Raw genomic sequence first — 22,966 nt, forward strand, 5'->3', positions numbered from 1 at the left:
TGGTTTACATCACCATATTACATGAAGCATGTAGCTGTACTGATAGAACAATAACTCTGGAAAGCGTATCACTTATCCCACACACTGTGTTTATATCCAGTATTCTGTGTCTTTCTACCAAGTTCTCATTTCTTACCTGTTGTCGTTTGTATGCCAAATAATCAAGATTTTCCAGATCTTTTTGAAACTTCTGGTAGGTTTTCTGTAGATCAGATTTACTGGATACATTTCTCAGAGATTCAAATGCTCTTTGAAACTGTGATGGGACAGAAAAAAAAATGTCATTCACACAGTTGTTGTACTTGTTGCTGTATTAGGATTTTATTCTGTTAAACACTAATATTATGCAGCTGCATTATCTCCTGGTATACCATCTTCTAGACAAGAACACATGCTTGCAATTTTGTTTTGAAATCAATTCTAGAATGCAAAGCATAGTACATATGCCTTATTTAATTAAATTAAATCCTCTAATTAACTTGATGGATCAGACTTACATAAAACACAACACTAGCAATCATGCCAATCTCCAAAGGTAAGATCTTTTCCCATGTCATGCTACAGTAAATTACAGTAAATTATCAAGCTAATTTATTTAAGGGTAATTTGCAAGACTGGAGACTCACCTTGTGCAAGGTCCTTACATCTTGTAGGACAGCTGTGACAAGCTTAACTATACCTTGTTTTAGATATAATCTTAAAATTTAATACTTATTTCATATCTATACTATTATTAAAAATGGTACTGGTATTTTTTCAGAGAGACAAACAATATCAATCCAACTGTAGGGAATTGTAACAGAAAAAACTAAGACAGTGTGAAAGAGGAATGAAGGGAAACGTCTGGGTGCGGAGGCATCAAAAGGAGCATACTGCAGGAAAAGGGCTCTCGGAATAGCCTGTGTTAATGACAAGCAGATTAGCAGATCATAAAGACCCCAGCATATGTATCTGCAGTAGGTGCGATTGCACTGACACCCAGAACTGGAGACAAAGAACAGAGATGATTCTTGGTAACTCACAGAGGCCAGTCAGGATGAAGACACTGATGACCACCAACTCCAAAATGATACAGAAAGGCTTATCTGAAACCTGCACAGGGTGGCCAATCTAAAAACAACCCAAGAGACAGGAGGGGGACTTGACAGCTGGTATCTCTCGTCCCCCTTGTTATAAAAACAGATCCTAGGCCTAACACTAGGACACAACCATGATGGTGCCTGACTGCTGGATGGACTCCTTGGACACAACACATTCTGGTGCCGCTGAACAGGACTGTGACAGGGAGTGAAATTTGTTTTGTTTAGCGTTCCCTTCCTTTCAGTTCTGGCATGGATGTTTGCTACATTGTTGATACAATGTTGCAAAAGTATTTCCTACACAATTTCCTGACTTTATAAAATGTCAGCAAGATAGAAACACTTCAATACAAAAGATTTCAGATAAACAAAACCCAAAAGCATTTACAAATTAAATTTTATGAAGCTTCTTTTTCTAGGAGATATCCTTCAGATTACTCTCAACCTTAACATATATTTTTACTTTCCCACATATTACAAGCTCACAGTATAGCTACTGACTCATAACTGAAACCAGTATTCAACTGCTGCTAAACAGGGTGGGGGGAAGCAGTACGAAGACTGCATTTGAACAATTTACAGATAAACACATTTTAAAAGAATGTGGAGAGAAAATATGGACTGATTTAATTCATTACAAAAATTAAAGACTCTCAGTCACATTTCTTCCACTGAGCAAACTGAAGCACAAACAGGTGAAATGGTCTTAAATGGTCCAAATCTGCATCAACAAGTGTGTATAACTGATTTGGCAAGCACTCCAGGGGCCAGTACACGATGACCCGAAAGATGAAATACATTTTATACCTCTTCAACTGATCATAAAATGATGCACAGAAAAGGAAACGGCCTTCCCATCACTCTGTTACTGACCCATGTCTGAGACCTAGAACAGGAGACTAAAGTCAGTCAGTCCTGCATTAGGGAATCTGAACTGTAACTCCTGACAAGGTTGGATATCTGATTTTACTACAGCTTTACAGCTTCCTGGTCACCTTCGGCAAATCACTTCTCTGACTTTTTCTGTTTCCCCACCTGTAAATATTCTTCTTCAGCTCTCAAGTATGTGACAACTGTAAAGCAGCTGTAAAGTTGTATACTGTTTTTTTCTCCCTCTCCCCTCCACCCCCCTCCTATAGTTCATTTTTCCAATTCAATGACTATAGTTTTAGAAAGGGTGTAGAAAAATAGGAAAATAAACCATAGGAGCAGAAAAAAAGAAAAAAAATCTTCTCTCATCTTCAGTCTTTCTTTAAAATCTGACAACAGAATTGGCAGCTAGTGCTGACCGTGGATGTGGATTGCTCCACTGTATGACTCTTGTTATGTAGGCGCTTGACTGAGATCAAGCCCAAGTTGTATATACTGCTTCACAGCCACTAGGTAACTCCCCTTTGGGATAACAGACAACTGGATTTCAGCTGGTGATTTACAACAGACAGATACACATCCTGGAATCTTCAGGCGAGTTACCGCTTCTTTTCCATGTGTTTTGCAGCCTTTATTTCACAATCTTACTGGTCTCATAACCAAGAAACAGGATAAACCAGCTATCCATTTGTAATTTATCTTACCATTCCTGATTCAAGTGTCTTTCAACAAAACTGAAGATTAACTGGAGACTTTCCAGTAGCAGTTGAAATGTTTGCTACTGAAAAATAAAAGGAAGTTTTCCCACCCAAAGTAGACTGCACTGAATTTCATAACAAACATAAGCACTGAGACAAAATTGAGAGACTCTACTCTTTTCTGTTTAACTACATTATCTTCCACCCTCTGCAGGATCTGTTGTTTTCAGAATGTACCTCTGCTTACTTTCACAGATTCATGCTCTAGGGTTGTTCCATAAGCATTGATGAAAGTGATTTATTTACAATCCGATCTGAGCACAGTTTAAGCAGAACAAAAGCTATCCATAATGCTCCCTCTTCACAAATATGTAAAAGGCTGCTCATAGCTATGTAAGTTCAGCATGTAGCTCAACTCTAAACTTCGACATACTTGCCAAGAAATTACCCCACTGTTTCTACACCTTATTATGGGGTTGAGTAATACGGAGAAGCAGCCTTTAATGATTCCCAAATTCACTCTTTAAGTAGGCATAAGGTGTACTCTTTTTTTTTGAATGCTTTCTTCTATCATCAACACATTACACTACAACAAACAGTACAAGCAGTAGAATCATCATCCTATTACAGATTTAGTTAATCCCATAGCTCCAATTCTTCCTTTGACAGGAACTTTACTGACAAAATCACACACTTCCTTATGTCCTGAACCAACCCAAACATTCATAATAATGCATTTGGCTCTCAAATCAAATCTGTAACTGTAAGGATAACATAGTGCAATCAAACAGATGGGTCAGAAATAGCTATAGGAGGATACCCCACTTCAAAGAAGTCTTTCTTCAGATGGGAGGGGAAAAAAACTTTTTTTTTTTTAATTTAACTCAAAAGTAGATTAAAAAAAAACAAATTAGTTTTAAGAAAAGGATCAGATGTGCTCTTTTCACTGCCATCAGTATGAATTCAGAATAACCTGCTTTGGATACATAAAGGCTATCAGAACATTTTTAAACTTAAAACCCACATCTGGATCTTTCTGTATCATTCTGCTAACAGTGTGAATCCTCATTTTTAGATGAGGGAAAATAAAACTTTCTTCCACAAATCTTTTTGTCTAGAAATGAAAAGAAATATTAGTACTTCTTCCTCTCTTTCACTGATAATCAAATGTAAATAATGATAAAAGAGAATCCCTAGAAGCTTGGGTTTCTTGCCTGTCACTTTTTCAGAGTACATTAATCACAGTTTCTGGAAGCTGAGAAGTAGCAATCATTTACTACTTTGTTCTCTGTGGCACTACTGGATGAATACTTGGACTGATTTTTCCTCTAAGGAAAGCTTGACTGCAAGTAGAAAAGGAACGTCAGCATTTCAGTGATTCTGAAGAGCTTCTACTATTTGTCAAGTTACCACAGATACCTTCATAGCGCAGATACAGCACAGATAAATTTGTAACTTTTCAAAACACACAAGCTCTTCTACTGATTAAGCTCATGAACATTACAGCATTCCTTCTGTAATAAAAAACAAAAGCAACAATTGTAAAACTCGAGCCAAGTACCCTGACACTAAAAAACATAAGGTGGATATCACATCAGAAACTATGAACTGAGCAGACACTGTCAAGACACTGTTGAATGAACGCTGAATGCTTACCTAACAGCAAACAAATGCATGATGGGGGCCTCAAATTAAGTGGAGCAACTTCCACAGTCTCAATTTAGGTATCTTGAAGCAAAAAATAACATCTACAATTTTGAAAGTGATGAAGACCCAAAATGTGGATGGACCAGAAAAATGTTATTAATATGGCCTCTTTTTAAATATGATGTCCCTGATTAGGATGGTACAATCCTGCAGCTTCCTCTCAGGCAGTGATCATGGTTCCATCTAATTAATAAGCAGTTCTGTAAGCATCAGGACCAAATTTGCTATAAATAGTCCTAAAACTACTTTCCTATAAATGTTAATTGACAGCTGATTCAGTCTAACAACAAAAAAGAGATGTGAGTTCTAACTGAAGCTTCTACTATAATCAAGCTATTTGTAATGGCCATCTGAGAACCCTCTGGTGTCTCTGTAAGCTCATTCTGTAGGATTTTTTCTGAAGTAGAGGTTTTTTCTCCCCTATCCATCTGCCTGTTTTCAGGAATCTTAGGACTTCTGCTCTTCAATCAAGTGTGATGAAAATTAGGTAGTGGGTTCAAAGAAAAGAGGCTGAGGTATAAACAGAGTAGATGCATAAAGTTCTGATAGGAAACAAGATTAAATTTTTATACTTAAGTTAGGATTTACTATGTTTGATCTTATATTGAGATTAATTTCTCCAGTTCCATAAAGACTGTTAAAAGTCTCCACATCTTGTAGCCTAGCTCTGCATTTTTCTGAAAAAGGTTAATTTAATTGTTTACTATTGCTGCCTTGTTCAGCTGTTGCAAGCAAGCTGATTCATAATATGAGCATTTGTGAAATAAGCAACGGAATTAAAGGCAGTTGCTGTCTGATTTTGTAAGGCCTAATCTAATTCTTGCATTTTAATAATGTTACTCTGCAGTCACAGCTAGTAGCATCCTTTCTGCAATCCCAAGGAAATAGCTTCTGCTCTAGAAAAGTTTGAGCTTGTTTGGTTTGGTCTGAGGTTCTGATTCAAGTCAATATCTGATTTGGCTCTGAAGCATCCTGGTTTAGGATTTGGTTCAGGCCACATTCTTGAAAAGCACATGAATACAAGGTGGACTAGATTCACTCCAATTTTAACAGGATTTCCTTGACAAGCCTGGGAACGTCAATATGGGCAATGAAAGTTAATGGCCTGCTGATGTGTAGAGAGAAGGCCAGGCCACAAAAACATGAGATCATAAATACAGTTCCAAGTTCTTCATTGCTTACAATTTGGAGATGCAGGAGGAGACATCACTAAACATCGAGTACAAAGTCTTATTTCTGGTAATAATCATACAACCTCAATGGGAGGCAGCAGATACTGCTTCTTTGGTTTGTGAGTGATATTTGAAAAACCACTAGCTTTAATGTCACTTGCTTAGGAGCCTAGCTAAGTCATCACAGTGACACAATCAAGTGGCCCACTACACATCCTTTGCTTGCAGTCATTCTATATGCCTAGTTCAGATTCAGGGCCAATTCTGCAAAAGACAATCTGCTATTTAAGAATAAGGAGAAATGGCTCTCTTCTGATTTGCCTAGAGTAGAAGTAGTAAAAAAGCCATTCAAAATATCAGTATCATCTTTCACTACACAGGGCAGGAAAATAGCATTGAACTATTTTATTCATTTGTAAAATACTTCTCTTTCTTTTAATATGGATGAATAGGAGTTGAATTAAGCATGAGAAGCAAATTTGTCCATTCTGACATAAGGAAGCAGTTCATTTTTAAAATACCTTCCTGTTTTAATATGTACTGCTGCTTTAAAAGACTGAATTACACTAAATGTACCATTTTAAATCACCAGGAGAGATGGCTGAAAGAACCAATAAAAAAAGCTCCCTCAAATTCCAATTACTGAATATACGTATTTATGAAAAATAGTTGCTCTTCCAATATTTTGCTGTAATGGAAGAGGCTCAGACTTGCCTCTTTGGAGAGGTTTATGGAGAATAGGTCACACAGCCTCCTCTATTCAGGAAATATCAGATGATTTTGCTCTCATTTTAAGAAGGTCTGAAGATGTGCATTTCAAATATAAAGCAGATGCTGTTTGCTTTGCAAGCATTTCTTCATTTCTGCCTCCCAAAGCAAAAGCAAGTTATGCAATGCTATGAAATAAATTTCTCTGCATCAGAATGATCTATGCATGCTTGAGATACAAATAATTGTTGACCAGATGAACCACTGTACATTCTACTGGCTTCATTGTTATACTACGAACACATAATCTGACAAGAGAAACTGAATTTCCAAGGTCATTTTACCAACCTAGAATTTGCCTTCCAAAATTATTGCTCATAAGAGGAAATTTCAGAATGTCACTTCAGTGTTATTCTCCTTTAATCACTGCATTTCAATGTAAGTAAGTATTGCTGCATAAGCAAAATATAGTAATAACTACTCAGAAAGAAATATTCTAGCAATGGTACTTTTTGGTGATTGTTCAAATCACCAAACACGCCGTTGGTCTACATCAACGGAGTCCTAGGCCCTGATTAGAGCTTGTGGGCATCTACACAGTCCAAATAATAATTAAAAGAGTTGTCTGCTTTTTTTAATATCCCATTTTCCAATTTTTTCAAAATAACTTTCAAACCTCTTCATCAGAAGAGATAATACTGATTTCTTAAACTCAGCTGTGCTTCTAGCTTTTAATATATTCCCTGCTAACCTATTCTATAAATCACCTTTGCACCACAGTTCTTCCTAAGCTTTATGCTTAAAGTTTTCTTCATTTGGAATCTATCTCTCTCATAGGTTTTCAATTACTTATTTTTACTAAAAACATAGTTCTAGTATATAAATATCTTTCATAATGTTAAAAATATCTGTGAGACCAACCCAGAAAATAATCCCCATTTTTATTTAAAACACACACACACACACACACACACCCTTATACCTGGGTTGTGAAAACAGTTTATATAAAGCTTAGAAGCAGGAGAGTCCAGATAAATTTGCATTCATCACTATTTTCTCCTGTTTTGTGAATCTGACATGATGTAGCTTATATTCTACCTCGGACAATCAAACAGATACCACTGCTGCCTAAATCCACTTTTCCCAGTCTCTAGGAATCTTTTCCTCAATTCTTTTCTTTACCAGGAAAAAGTCGATATCCTCCTTTCCCAGGTGCACGTACCTGCCAACACCCAGTTTTCAAGAGGTTTTAAAACTAGCTCTCTCCTCAATTTTTAGAGGGTAACCTATTGTTTTCTGTTGCTTTCCCTTCCTTTTGCTGGAGTGTAGGTGGATGAACATGATTCACCTTTGCTATCATGACCCTTGACCCTCTGCTAAAAAGAAGGTGGCTGAGCAGCAGGGTCAAAGGCTGCATATTTACCGGCCCTGTCACCACTAAGGCTTCAGGGAGGGTCCATTCCTACTGTACTCTGAATCAAGTCGACATTCTGGAAGAGATGGGAATTACTCACACTCATCCTCTCCCAAATCTAATGAGTAAGCTTTGCTCATGGAGACCCTTCTAGGAAATTCCTAAGAAGGAGGAATTCCAAGGAGGCCTAACACCTAAGTGTTAGACATGACAGCAAAGAAAGTTTTCAATGCGCATAAAGAAGACTGAATAATCCGTTGCAAACCAGGACGCCACTGAGAGATGCCGAACTAGAAACAAGACTGAAGGAAAGGCTCTACACTACAAAGAAGCAAGGATTGGATTTGTTTTCAAGCCTTTTCATTTACCTGTGTTTTTCCCAGCAGTTTTGTTTTTTCTCTTCAAAATATAGCTATTGTCTTCCATTTGGTGTTTCTGTGTTTTAGCAAGACAGGTTTGGGAGCCTTTGGGTGTGCTCACTTCAAAGAAATTCTGGAGCAGCAGCATCTGAAGCTCTCTAGCCAATTAGGGTCCCTTCAAAGCCATATTTCTACCTGGCAAGAAAAGGGCAATGTTCTTTCTTCAGTGATTCCCAAACTAAGAGCAAAACCAGAGATGTTACATAAACAGTACTGCAGTCACTGGGAAGATCGTTCCCTAGCAACAGTTGGAAGAAGAGAGTTGTTAAGTATATCACTGTTTCAAGGGAGGCCTTAGGGGCTGTAAAGCCAGGAGTCATTAGGGAGTTATAAAGTAGCACAGTCAAGGGGCCAGTGTACCAGGAATAGAAGTGTCTTCAGGTTCCTACTGCACTGGAGAGGATGTTCACTTTGAAAATCCCAGTTCTTTAAGGAATTGTTTAGAGCTGCTTTTCTTTTGTCACTTATTGCACAATAAAGACTGCTACAGAATTTGCAGAGTGCAATGATAAACACTGAAACCTGAATCACGAATAGCTGCATTCCATGAGGCATATACTGACCTCAGAATAGTAGCAAGAATCCATTTCTGCTGGCTGATCAGAAAACAAAGATCAAAGAGGAAGCCCAATCCTCTCTCGAACACTCCTGTAAGCCTTTTAATATCCCTTATTTTCAGAGGCTTCTCTTACAACGGGCATGACCCATGCCCACTGAAGTCAATGGGAAGATTGTGATCATTTTCAGTTTTACAACCTGACCTTGTACCCCACAGTAGCCTACTTTTTTTTTTTTTTTTTAATGTTATACTGCATGATATCACAGTATCAAAATAGTCAGAAGGGAATGTGGAGAGCAAGTTACTAAATTCTAGTTAGAGTAAAGTTATGCAAGTCAAACTGAATATCTAAACCTGAACCATAGGTAAGCCTGAGATGACTTACCTCTCTTCTTTTATGTAACCATAATGTTTTTCTCCTGCTCAAAAAATTTTTAATGCTGATGCATTCTCTGCAGGGAGAGCAGGAACAGACAGCACTATGACCACAGAGGCCCAAGTTCCAACTTGCTTCTTATCTGTAGCCATTCTCGCTTCTTTTTTCCTGGCAAGAATTTTAAATAACTCTAAGTGTTTCATAATGATCACTCTGTCTATTGAGGAGTTTGTGAAAAATATAAAGACTTAGACTGTCAGTCTACAAACATGACAAGGAAGGGAAAAAAGGCAGATAAAACATGTTGGTTCGGCACAATCTGAAACAAATTAAAGAAAGACACACTTTCAACGCTCTTTGAATGAAATTCTCAGAACTTGTTACCTTCCTGCTTTTCTCCTCCAGTCAATAAATTCAAGCAATTCCATTAGTCTGTTAATTCACTTAGATAATATTGAGCATCACCAACCATAATGAATAAGGCTGATAATACAGCCCTGAATCAAAGAATGCAATTCACGAGATGGCCCTTTGCCGAACTACATTTGTCACAATTCAGTTTTATGGTTAGAGACTTCAAACTCTAAAATAAGTATGGGAGAACAGATACAGACAGCTGTTTATTTGAACTCTGCCCTTTTTAAAAATTCTAAGCTGTTTAAAGAAACAAACTTTCCTTATCAATATGATATACTTTATTTTCTCAGTCAACACTAATTAAAATGAGTTTGCTCTTTGCACCACACCATCATAACTGTTTTAAGGCCACAAATTCCATGAACAGCTAAAAACATACTGTGCCAAAAAATTATCAGTCACTGAGGAGCTGTGCTGACTTCTAACATGCACTATTTGATATCTACTTTGTTGGCTGAAGATTTTACAGAATTGAGAAGAATTGAAATTATCTCTTTTCATCTTATTAGTGAAATTTCAAGAAACCTAAACTCATGTTAAATTCAGTTATTTTCCTGATGCACCTGTTTATTCACAATTGTATGTTTGTGGACAGTTTTTCACGTAGAGTGGAATCCTTGCCAGGTTTATCAATTTCTTCCAAACAAACTGACCTTACGTTTCTAGTTAAAACATTGCATTTCAATACTATCATGAGAAAATACTTGTTTGATCCAGTATTATATTCTCTTTCATAGTAATATTTTATCATTTAGAAGTCAAAAAAGTCCTAAGTCTAAGCAAAACGTACAGAAAAGACAACGCTCTCTTTTAGAGCGCATGAACTGGAAAGAGATATCTTGAGGTCCATTTCTATATTTATTCCATGATTACAGAATGAAATTAAAGTTTAATGACCTAGACTGTATTCTGCCAGTAGAAGTAAGTGTGGAAATACTGCCTGCATGATCCCATTTTTATCCAAGAGAAAATAGGACTAAAATGTTTTGAATGAGTGTTGTAATTAAATAGTTTTACTGAATGAGCAAGACTAAGAACTTCCGGCATCCCCTTGATAAATAGGTGTGAAAATAACAGATACATAAATAGGTAACTTCCCATGAAATACTTTCTCATTGTGAAAGATTGGACTAACACTTTACAAATGGTCTTTGACGATGTTGGACCACTTTCTTTCATTTTGTATATATAAGCAAGAAACGTCCTTAGTTAGAACTTTCATTTCATTTATTCTAATTCATTATACAGTTGTTTGGTTATCATTGTTTTCATTTTTAGAGTTAATTCTGGTTCAATCCTTTAAACTTCTTGATTTTATTCAATGAAAATTACAGAGTTCAGAGTTACGGATATAAAAGGCAATGAAATTTCTCATCTATTCTCAAATGATTAATAACAGCTGTATCGTTCAGCTCTTTGTGAAGAAGAGAATAAAAATGGTACAAGAGCTCATATTTTAGAACAAGTTCAAAGAAATATTGCTAAAGGCTTATTTAAAGAGAATTGTATTTTCAAGTGATACAAACTTGCAAACATTCAGAGTATCAAAGCTGATACAGCAAGGACAAGGTCTGCTTTCTACACTGCAGCCACTCTGTGAATACAACTCAGAGCAGGAAGGAGATCAGAATTCCTAAGGGAGTTCTAAATTATAAGAATTAAAGTTATGGACTTTGAAAAGAGCAAAGTCATTACTCATTCAATATTTTAACTGTATATGAATCTGGCTCAGGTGGTAGTGACCAAAAACTGTTATCATTTGAAAGCTGTTCACAGTAGCACATGTTGAAATTATTTTATATTCTAAATCCACTTTCTAATTAATAGATGTCAACATAAAAAATCACCATTACAGCTAGTACCATTGTTGGCAAGTTCAACAGCCAGGGCAGAGACTAGATAGACATGGAAAATGTACTATCTTCCTCTAGAAAAAAAGCTAAGCTTTCTGACATGTGCATTTTGAGGAGTTTTATGCCACTGTTTAATTTCTTCTAAGAATTAATAGAGGAATTCAATTCTCAGTCCTATCAAGGAAACTAAATTTAAGTATGGAAGAGGAAGATAGTTTAACTGCACTCCTTGCAGGGTTTTCTGAGTTTTTCTGAATGATTCCTCACATTGTTTTATGATCACCAATCATTGTTAGCTTTCATTTTCAAAAGCAAATGATAAAGTCAGTTATAGGGTTGTGCAGAAATATTGCAACACTAAGACAGAAAACAAACCAATTTTAATTCTCTCCTATGTAAAATGTAATGAAAGCATTTTAAAAGGTGCATTTAAGATTATGAAAATACTTCTGCAAAAATGTAATGGGCTACTGATGGAAAAATCATGTAATTTAAGAAAAATTTCCATGAACAGTAGAAAAGACATATACCATTCCTTTTACAACTGACAAATTTCATATGTTTATAACAACATAGAAGCTTCTGCATGCCACTGGTTCATCTAGGCCATGCTGCATTTCCAAACAGTTGGATGTTTCAAACCCATTCAACATTGTTTTATTATGAATTTCTTCCTACTCTTATTTGGAGCCAAATTTTCATTCCCCTATCCTCAGCAAAATGGACTTGCTTCACAGTGGTCCCCTTTAAGTCAGCATGCCCCTTGTGGTATGAGGTATTATCCAAAGAAAGGTCTCACTGATTATCTACCTCTGCCCTGAAACATTAATAAGTCAATAAATCCTGGATTTTTTTTTTTATTAGTCTATCTCACATTACTGCAGATGCTAGGAAAAAAGGGAACAAAAAGAAAACAATTCCTTGCTCTTCCCAGTGAAGACACATGCTGAACTGAATGCAGTGAACAGCCAAAGAGAAAGCTCTGTGATCATAAAAACGTGTTTAAACTGAGACATGATGCTAGCAATGTTAAAATCATACTCTTCAAAACAGGAAGGAAGTCTGCTCACATGGGATACTATTGCTGACATTGAAGGAACTTTAGTTTATGCAGAGAGGAAAGCATTCTGATGTTGCCTAATTCAGCAAAAACAGCACAATCGCTTGTTAGTTTCACACAGGAATAGAAAAATGAGGGCATCCTTTCTGTATAAAGGGAGCCAGAAAAAAGAAATGAACCACACTTAGCACTATTACAATATGGACTACCAAAACACATTATTCTTTTGAGTGAAAAAATTAAGTGGCTTTAAGGCATATTTTCTGTTGACCAATTTTTAAAGGTTTGCCTACATTAGGACCTTCTAGCCTTTTCTGGCTGCAGGGTATGGACGTATGGTTGGAGCTGGGGAGCTGCTGGAGGCCTTTCTCACATATCCCCTCCCTCACCTTTCAGCTGCTGTCTAACATGAACCAGCCTGAATACAGCGATAGAGAGATCCTTAACTTACTCCGTTCTTTCCCTCCCTCAATATCCACATAAGAACCCACATTTAAACTCTACAAACAAATTATTCCCTACTACTGCCACAAACATCAAGATGGTATCATGAATAAACAGCTATATAATAATTCAAGAAAGAAACTAGGAAATGAGAAATAAAGAAAGTTAAAATATAATTCTAGGGATAATAATCTGCTGCCCCAGATCAAATCTGTTGAGTTTAGAAATAGAAGGCTTTTTTGGTATATTCTACAAACCTAGTCTAGAATCTACACTTCTACCAATTGCCAAGATGTTACATGTATGAGATCTGTAACTCCCAAGTACAAAAAAAAGTCAAGGGAGAAGGAGCCATCAGCAGACACCTCTCTGGCTAAAGAGAGCCTCAGTTAAGTCCAATTTTACTCACCACAGTTAAATGTTCCAATAGGTATGCCACATCAACCATATCTGCCAGAACAAGAAGCCTCGTGACAGCTGCAAGCAGAGACCGTGCTGCTTGGACAACAGCTTGCCTCTTGGGTAGGTAGCAGGGATCACTGGTAAACTCCTCTGCTGACACCTTTAAGGCCTGACCTGCAAAATGAAGATAATCTCCCTTAGAATACACTGCAATATTCAAGTTAAAAATAGTTAAAACTCAAATAGTTATTTGGCAAATCAAAAGCATTACCAATTGAACTAGCATATTTTTATTGCCTTCATGCTTTGAAATGAGGGGTAATTATTGCAGATCATGCAGAATATTCTACACTTTGAGTGATGTTTCCTAACTGTTCTTCTGCATGATTTAATTCTGAAATAATGCCTTTGGCAATCATACTCTTAACTGGACACAAGGAGGCCGGAGATGCTATGTTAAACTTTTCTAGTCACTGCTTTTTATATTACTATGTACTTCATTGTCCTTACTATTAAATAATTCTTGGGCACAGGAGGGAATCAAGTATGGTTCTTCCCATTATAAATATGAGTTAATGGAATGAAAATCTCATATGCCTCAACATCTGACTCCAAAACACGTGAAATCTATACAACAAAGCTAGTAACCATGCCCATACGTAACAATATACTGCTCTCTAACATGAAGTTTTGCAAACTAGACTTAAATGACTGCCACGTTCCTGACAGCAGCCACGCTGGGCAGAAAATAAAACTCCAGGGACAGAATCCTAAGACCTTAGGCTCAAGCCCATCTAACAGCACACACAAAAAGCCCCTACCTATGCAAGTAACGAGATTGTTTTCACTTTTCTCCTTTAAACAGATGATTTATTCAATTATATGTACATTCAAAATAAAATCACTATTAACAAGCAGCAACAAGCATCTTTATCTTAAATTAACTGCATGCATTCTGAAAATCTTATCATCTGTTGTCCAGACAGTCAAGTCTCTCACATAAGCTAAAAAAAATAAGACCAGTTTCATCTCAGCAACATCCACTTTCATTGAATATCCCTTCAGATGGAAGTCGTGTTTTGCTAAAGCATTTTAGAACACTGAAGTTCAAGTTATACTGTGAGGATAAGACAGTACAGCAGGACACTTTTGTGCAAGGAAATTGAGAAACAGAGGTGTGAGGCAAACTTCAAATTACCACACCCATGCACAAATCGGTCTGATAGGTGTTATTACATCATTTCTCAAAGGTACTTCCCAGCTAAATACAAAATGCAGCACCATAGCAGGTAGTGCAGGGCTGGCCAGGTGGCTCTAAAAGTCCCAAGAAGACAGCACACTGCAGCAAGCGCTTTATCGCCCATGGGAAATGCTTCTTAGTTTATGGACATGCTTGGGAGATGCAATAAGGATCAATTAGCACCTTTCTCCTTTGGATGAAGAGGATGTTTGTGTAGCACTTCAAAACCATAGAAGACAACATGAAATGGTCTTATCAGGGCTGTCATTTTTATCAATTTCTCTCAAGCTAGCATGATGTGTTTCTGCTAATGTGAGCAACAATGAGAAAAACAATGACAAACAGCTGAGTTTACTTTCATCATTCTGTCACCTAGACTTATTGAGAGGAAAAAAGTGCCCTCAAACTCATTTCTAAAAGCACTGCAAACTCTGTTATCACCTTGCTGGCTATGGCACAGCCCTGAGAAAACTGTCTAAAAGCACTGGAAAACTCTCGCTGCCCAAGCACAAACAGCTAAAATAAATAGTTGGCCCATTAAACTCTCTACATTAGCTTGAAAACTGAAGATGGATGCAAAGAAATAAAGTGAATACTTTCTGCTGTACTAAAATTAGATATCATCACTATTAAAGATAGCTATTAAAAGATTACATATTCATGAAGCCAGCTCTTCATATTTTGACAACTGCCTGCTTATCTTAAGCTTGTCCTGTGTTTTGGATACAACAATAAATAAAAGCACGACAGAGTTAAATTCTGTTTCTTACTCAATATTCTTTCTACCTACACTTACGTTATCTAAGTCTTGATATAAGTATGGGGTACATTTTTCCAAGCAGACAATTATACCACAGATATTTTCCACACAAAGTCAGAGTGTAGGAACGTGTGTATTTTTTTTTGGCTTTGGTCTACAAACTCTAAACAAAACTAAGGACAGAATATTGCCTTTTTAAACAAAATTCACAGTATCCCTAGCACTATATAGCTTCACTCTAAGGCAAGAAGTCTGGACAGGCCTCCTGCAGCAATGCTGTGGACATGTCTACTTCAAGCTATTTGGTAGTAAAGTCAAAGCTAAAGTCACGCCAAGAGTTTTGCTATCTGAGTCAAGTTTGTGTCCATACAATCTCTGGAGTCCTCAAATCAAAAACCAGGCAAGTTCAACATTTTAGGCATAGAATCTGCTGCAGGGCTGAAGTGTGATTGAAGACTAGTATGTCTGTAGAAGGTCAGAAGAGAATTAATGACGGGAAGGGAATATGAAGTGAAGAGAACTGGCTACTTTGAGAGACAAACCTGAAACAGAAAAGAGAATCAACTAACCATTGGAAGAAAACAAGGGAATATTATAATGGAAATTATAAGGAGAACATTATACTGGTCTGAATTACACTACAGTGTACACATTCCGAACATATAAAAGACATGTAATGCTAACTTGTTCTTTTACAGTCTGAAAAATATCATATCTCAGTCTTGGGGAACAGCTGTCTATGATCCAAGGCCTGGTTTGGTGTGGCACAACTGTGCAACCTTGCTCAGTTTTGCTGAGGAAATTGTTAGTAAGGTGTGAGAAAGTATGTTAGCTAAACTCACACAAGGTAAGTAAAAGCAGACAGAAGTGGAATTGTGGAGATGGTGAGGAAAAATATCAACATGAAAAGTTATAAAAACCTTAAGAAAATAACATACGCTTGTAAGACAGCATCTCTGCAAAACTGAGGATTAGCCACTTTCAGAGGAGCAAGACGCCAACATCTTCCCACATGACTGACAACTGTCTGGCCAGATGTGTTTGCTACCCCCCTCACTGGGAGTAATGCACACATTAACGCTTAGCTTAGTCACTTACTAGTCTTACCTATTTATTGCATGCATTAGCCAATAAACAACTACTTGTCGAGTTCTACTCGTCCTGTTCGCAGAGCCTCTTTGCACACAGTAAAAGTCATCCAAAAGTTACCAGGAGAGGCAGGGTTACAGATTAGAAAAGAACTAGTTGGTTGGGAAGGAGAGAAAGTATTCAGTTGTGAGATCACCAGACAGGAGTGAATGGTCAGACTTACAGGTTAGTAACTGAATTAATCAGGAAAGGAGTAAGACAGAGCTTAGCTGAGGACAGGAGGCCCAGTGCTATCACTGGGAATGTTTAATAGGAGTCATAAACTAAAGGGTAATATTCTTAAAGCAAAGTAACTCTTCATAAACCTCCCAAACAATGCTTCCCCTTATCCATAAACACAAAGCTGAACTCCATTTTCACAAGCCCCACATGTGATGATTTACCTAGCTCTCTGGTATTACTCCTTCTAGAGGAGAAGAGCCCTATGGATTTGGGTGTCTTTCACCACATTTCAACATCTTAAACACTTAGGAGTCTATGTGGAAAACTGAGACCATCAAAACTCCCACACAAATCATATTAAACCTCAAATAGTCCTAAAATATGAGAATACTAGTATTTCAACACTGATCTCTTCTGGGCACTTCAGCTGGTGTCTGGTCAAGTTCAGAATCACTGTCATCGTCACAGTTTTACACCAAAGCCTCACTACAATTCACAAACTAGCCGCTCCTCCGTCTTTCTCTATCTCACAGAGGTTCTCCAAGCATGTCTCAGCTGACTGAACTACTCAGATAACTCAATCAGAGTCTCAAAAATCATACTCTCTTTTTACCTCTTACTCCAGAGCTGATAGGTGCTAAGACATTAGCTGAGAGGTTAATGCCTTCCCTTTATGGGGGAGGTGAGTCCCCACTCTGCTTGAGAGGGTCCCTGAGGCAAAAGGTATCCTGGATTCAGAAAAGGGGCAAGTTAGTCTTAATTCCCCCTCCTTGAATTACTCTGCTGTGCATGGACAGAGAGGAAGAAATAAAAATGATCCTATAGCATAAGTGGTTAGATGATCAATGAGAAAAAGTAACGACTCACCACATATTTAACATGCAAAAAAGACATTTTCAGACCAAGAAGTGCTGGATCCCAGGTCCATATTGACTGCTGACTAGTCAGCTAGAGAGTATCTTATCTGCTAACATGGGGTCCATGAAGGTTTAATGAATCTGTTAGAAAACAGTACAGAAAGACTGACAGAACCATCCTCCTCCAAACTCACTATCACACCTTACACCTTGATGAATAAGGCTCTCCCTTGGGAAATGAGAGAGAAGGGTTCAAGGCCTCAAGCAGTCTACCTCCAATACCAACATCTTGGTCAAATGCTTAACAGTATCAGCAAAACAAAGGGAGGACCTACCTATTCCTAACTTCTCCCCCCTCCAGCCAATCCTGGAAATCCCCTCTCAAATTTCAGCCACAAAGCAGCCCAAGCTGGTGAATATTTAAGATACACCCCTCTGCTTAGAAATATTCCTGTTGCCCGCCTTACACAGCTCCCCTTTCAGTAGGTTGGTTTCCGTGGATCTCACTCGTAGCCACAACACTTCACATGCATTGCGAAGAAAACTTAAGCACATATTTCAGATGCTGTTAGTGTGAGACTGCTACGGGCCTCACATCTGGGCAGCAAATTGTGACGCCACTTCTTTTTATTCTCCTATTTTCTTTTTCTCTGTCTGAACAAATCTCAGTGTTCTCTGTGTGCTGAATAGGCCCCTCAGCCTCTACATGTTTCAGGATAAAAGGGATTTTTTCCCAAAGCTAAAAAGGGTAAGAAAGATGGAACTGAAAGATCAACCATCTTAAATGTCCTATATCTTTAACTTAATAACGTTCTGTTTTCTAGATGTGCCAAATTATCTGAATTTAGTTAAATTTAACTTGGAAGCAGAGGTATCTCACAGTGAATCACTGCATACCATTTTTGCACCCACATTTTTATCATTTTAGGGCTCGTAAACCACATGGCATACAACTAGGCTTAAAATCGATTTCACATATATTTCTGCAATTTTGTTCTTTTCCCACTACACAGGTGTGAGTCAGAATTAGACTACATGGACATCTGCAATACAACATTTGGACAACCACAGAGTTATTCCAGCCATGTTTGAAATTTTGATTGGTATGAAGCACAGAGAGATTTATTCCTGTTGGATCAAATTCTTTACCAACGAACGAGTGTGTGAGTATGTGAGCAAGACAAGTCAGAAGGGTTTGACACATGCCCAACTCCCTAGAAATGAGCTGGATATAAACAGAGATGGCCAAATGAAGAAGTATAGGATGGTCATAGGATCATGACCCGAAATAGAGCTATGAGACGTAGTCTAGGACAATCAGAGCTGTGAGTAAAAGCAGCAGGAATTGACAGCTTCTATACCAACATAGTTAGAACTTTCTTAAAAAGCAGTAGATTGCGTGACTGCTCAAAGCAGTTTAACCCCTCTCCCATTTTATTGTAATTTCTGTCAAATTCTCCCTAATTACATTTCTCACAAACAATGAAACACCCAAGAATGAAACTGCCAATTTAGTAAAATAGATAGGGAAGCAGAAACATGGTATATAGCATAAGTTACTTTAGTCACCCAAATGAGAGCCAACTGAAAGTCAAGATACATTACAGCTACATAATCAATAAAGGAAGGCAGACACCTCCAAGGCATTATTCAGCACATGTAGATAGATGATTCCCAAAGTAAACGGTGTTACTACTGTTAGCTGATCAACTACTGACGACTGTCATCAAATGGCTGCTACCCATGTGTGTGCTTAAAAGAATACATAAGGAGAGGTAAAAGGATAGATCAACCTTAAGTAATTCTTTAAAAGTTCAAGTACTCACACACTTTACAATACCAAAAAATTACCTGAAAATTCCCTTAAAAAATACAACAACTATGAGCCGCTTGGCAAATTTGCTATTGGCAAATAGCTGACAAACCCACACACTTCTGCAGGGCTGCTAGCTGATGGCAGGCAATCTGCCTATACAAATGCCTGCAGGACAGTGAGCACCCCTCAGAGATAGTGGTCAAAATCACATTCAGGCAACAGCTAAATGCTCCTCCTTGCTTTAGACAAGATCATCAGGATTGTGCTTTCTTCTCTAATTTCTTTTAATTGATTTTCTTTCTCCTTAATCCTGAGTATCATATTCCTCTCTATTTGTTTTCTCATCTGTCTTTCTCCTCGCTTATTCGCTATTTTTAATTGCAGCAGTGTGAAAGCCACATGAAACGCAGTGAATTTTGCGCCATTCTTCTCTCCTCCCGCAAGGAGGTATTGCTGCCAAGAAAGGCCTGTCACCCACTCTAATGAACTTCATCCCTAAGGTAGGTGGATTTACAGTTCCGGAGAAACACAGCTGTTAAAAGGTAGCTTACTGACGGAGGCAGGGAAGTATTGGAGCCAGTAAAAAGAGAGAATTTCAATTCTCCCAACGTTCCCTGGACTAGACAATGTATTAAGCATCAAAATGTGTTCTTAGATGCTCAGTCTACCAACAGACACATTTGCACTGCTAAGTCACTTGACCTTTTATTTTACTCCTGAAGGATATATGCCTGCCTAACATCCATTGTAATTATCATGTCTTCAGGGATCACAAAGATACAGATTACTTTAGCTACATCTGAAATAAGGATGAATCTTCTGGTTACTGGGGACAGAAGAACAAATATTTGTGTTTGACAGCTGCCTTCTACAAGTCTAGCAGGAGCAAGCCTTTTTGTAAGAATCCCTCTATAAACAGTTTGAGAGCCATTATGTCAGTTTCGGAGTTTTAGTCTCAAACCCAACGGAAAAATCAATAGCTTATACCAACAATAGCAAATCTATCACCTCTGATTTACCCTAGGATTTGAAGTCTCAAGTCCAGCATGCATGAACTCACCCGCAATCACGACTAGAGAAGGTTGGGAATCAGCGTCACATCGGAGTGCAAAGCTACCCACTCTTCCCAAAAAACAAACAGATAAAGTGATACTAATCACTAGCATGATCATCTATTCTGCTCCCACAAATATCATCTTTTTCTGCTACAGCAGAAAAAGGATTCCGCTTCAGCCAGCCAGTTGGAAGTGGCACTATTAGTGCCAGAGGAAAACAGATAGGTATCTCCTACATGTTCCTAATATTCAATACCACGATAACTCAGACTCTCACAGTAACTTTATAGATATTACTGGACATTTCTCTTCCGCCACACAGGTTCTCTTACCCCACTTAGATACCACTGTATTCTGTTGCACTGCAATTACTTTATTGCTTCATACCAGGAAGTTCCACTTCCACTATCATACAGCTGTTCCTAATGTGTAATCAGAGCCACCGCATACACCCACATTTTATGCCTTGCACCAGTCTCTTCATTTCACCTTTCCCACTCAGGGACATCTGATCCAGCGCTGGTGATGTTAGAAGCAGCTCTTCTATGGGGGATATGCTCTTGGCTTGATGAACAGAGTTTATAGCATAGATGATTTTAAGCCACTTTGATAACCAAATTATGTTGGTTCACCAGAATGACAGCCCCTTAGATGCAAAACACACATGTGCACCTCTCAGTGTAAGATGAGAAAGCTAAGCTCATTTGAAGAGATTTTTGTGGGAGGAATAAGAATACAGTATAAAAGTAGAGTAGAAGTACAGTAAAAGAGTACAGTTACAGGCTAGAAGGGCAGATAGTGAGGTGGATTGAAAACTGGCTGAATCAGAGGGTTGTGATCAGTGGTTCAAAGTCTAGTTGGAGGCCCGCAGCTAACCATGTCCCCCAGAGGTCAACAGTGGATCCAGTCTTGTTCACTTTATTCATCAGTGACCTGGATGACAGGATAGAATGTGACCTCAGCAAGCGTGCTGACAATACAAAACCGGTAAGCAGGGGCTGCTACAGTCGAGGCCTGTCATGCCATTCAGAGGGACCTGAACAGGCTGGAGAGATGGGAAGAGAGCAACCTCATGAAGTTCAACAAAGGCAAGGGCAGAGTCCTGTACCTGGGGAGGAATAACCCTATGCACCACCACGGGCCGGGAGACGACCTGCTGGAAAGCAGCTCTGCGGGGAAGGACCTGGGCGTCCTGATGGACAACAAGTTGACCGTGAGGCAGCAATGTGCCCTTGCAGCAAAGGCGGCCAGCGGAATCCTGGGGGTGCGTTAGGAATGAGTGTTGCCAGCAGGTCGGGAGAGGTGATCCTGCCCCTCTACTCAGTCCTGGGGAGGCCACACCTGGAGTGCTGTGTCCAGTTCTGGGCTCCCCAGTACAAGAGGGACATGGAGCTCCTGGAGCGCGTCCAGTGAAGGGCTGCAAAGACGCTTACGGGACTGGAGCATCTCTCCTATGAGGAAAGGCTGAGGGAGCTGGGCCTGTTCAGCCTGGAGAAGAGAAGGCTCAGGGGAGATCTGGTCAGTGTGTTTAAGCATCTGCAGGGAGGGTGTGAAGAAGGTGGCACCTTCACACCACCTTTTCAGTGGTGCCCAGTGACAGAAGGAGAGGCAACCGGCACAAACTGAAACACAGGAAATTCCGCCTGCACATGAGGAAAAACTTGTTTACTGTGCAGGTGACTGAGCGCTGGCACAGGCTGCCCAGAGAGGTTGTGGACTCTCCACCCTTGGAGATATTCATAAGGTGCCTGGATGGGGTCCTGGGCAGCCTGATTAAGCTGACCCTGCTTGAGCAGGAAGGTTGGACTAGACCATCTCTAAAGGTCCCTTCCAACCTCAACCGTCCTGTGATAATACAAGAAATTACTCTCCCCTTCCTTTAGTAAATATCCTTGCACTACACTACCCTCCCCATTTTTTGCCAGTGAATGGTAATTTCTGCTAAGCCAAACTTATCTCCCTTATTTTCTGTCCGAAGACATACTAAATCTGAATATTCAAAATATCAAATCAGATTTTCTAATTTCCTCTCAGAAAGTAACTGAAGATTCAAAATTTAACTCCAGTAAGTAACTTGCTTTCAGCTATGTTGTGTTTGATTTAAGGCTTACCTAGGAACACGTTTGAGACATGATAGCTAAACACATGCCACACTGACATTGCAATAGATGGAAACAACATGGACAACAACGGTTGTGTTTCTGATCATACAGGGTCACTAAGAAATAGCAATAAATACCAAACATTTTAGCTGCTGAGTCTGTTTGAAGAATAAATTGTAATCACACCATGATGCAAATGCAAAAAAATCACTATTGCAATGCAAATTTCTAAGATAATGATTCCTTCCATAAACTACATCATTGTTTTGTCTTAAAAATGATTTAGCATCAGAACTGGAACATAAATTATAGTGTGATATTTGGTATCAGAAGTAATCATTGTTGAAAAATGTTTCTTATTCTTCTGTATAAGGGTCAGTTATTTTACAGCTATTCACAGTGTGTTATGAATCAGAAGGTAATTTTTTGAAATGTTGTATATATGACATCTGGCAATTAGATTCTTTTTTCCAAAATGGTTATATTTGTTTTTAATACCCTATTTTGTCATAAAAATTAGACAAGACTGCCCTTTAAAATAACTTCACCAAACCGTATCAAAACAAAAACATGGCAGTTTCTCAGTTATTAGGCTAGGAGCTTTCTGGGTGAAGCTCAGAGCCCACTGACAGTCTACACAGGCCTAC

General features: G+C 38.5%; 1 protein-coding gene across 13 annotated transcripts in view; it reads right to left on the minus strand.

Annotated features, from left to right (window-relative positions):
* Positions 1-22,966, minus strand: part of CTNNA3 (catenin alpha 3) — a 571,770-nt gene that overhangs the window by 505,236 nt on the left and 43,568 nt on the right. For 11 of the 13 annotated variants that reach the window (XM_009676053.2, XM_009676026.2, XM_009676018.2 and 8 more), the window contains 2 exons: positions 13,186-13,352; positions 137-256 (listed from right to left, as the gene is read on the minus strand). In XM_009676053.2, coding sequence (XP_009674348.2) covers positions 137-256; positions 13,186-13,352 — 287 coding nt within the window. Of the gene's footprint in view, positions 1-136; positions 257-8,016; positions 8,035-13,185; positions 13,353-22,966 lie in introns of those variants that run through there. The other 2 variants (XM_009676068.2, XM_009676060.2) reach the window with 2 other exon arrangements.

Source organism: Struthio camelus, chromosome 7 (assembly GCF_040807025.1).
Source record: "Struthio camelus isolate bStrCam1 chromosome 7, bStrCam1.hap1, whole genome shotgun sequence".
In the NCBI taxonomy this organism is placed as follows: domain Eukaryota; kingdom Metazoa; phylum Chordata; class Aves; order Struthioniformes; family Struthionidae; genus Struthio; species Struthio camelus.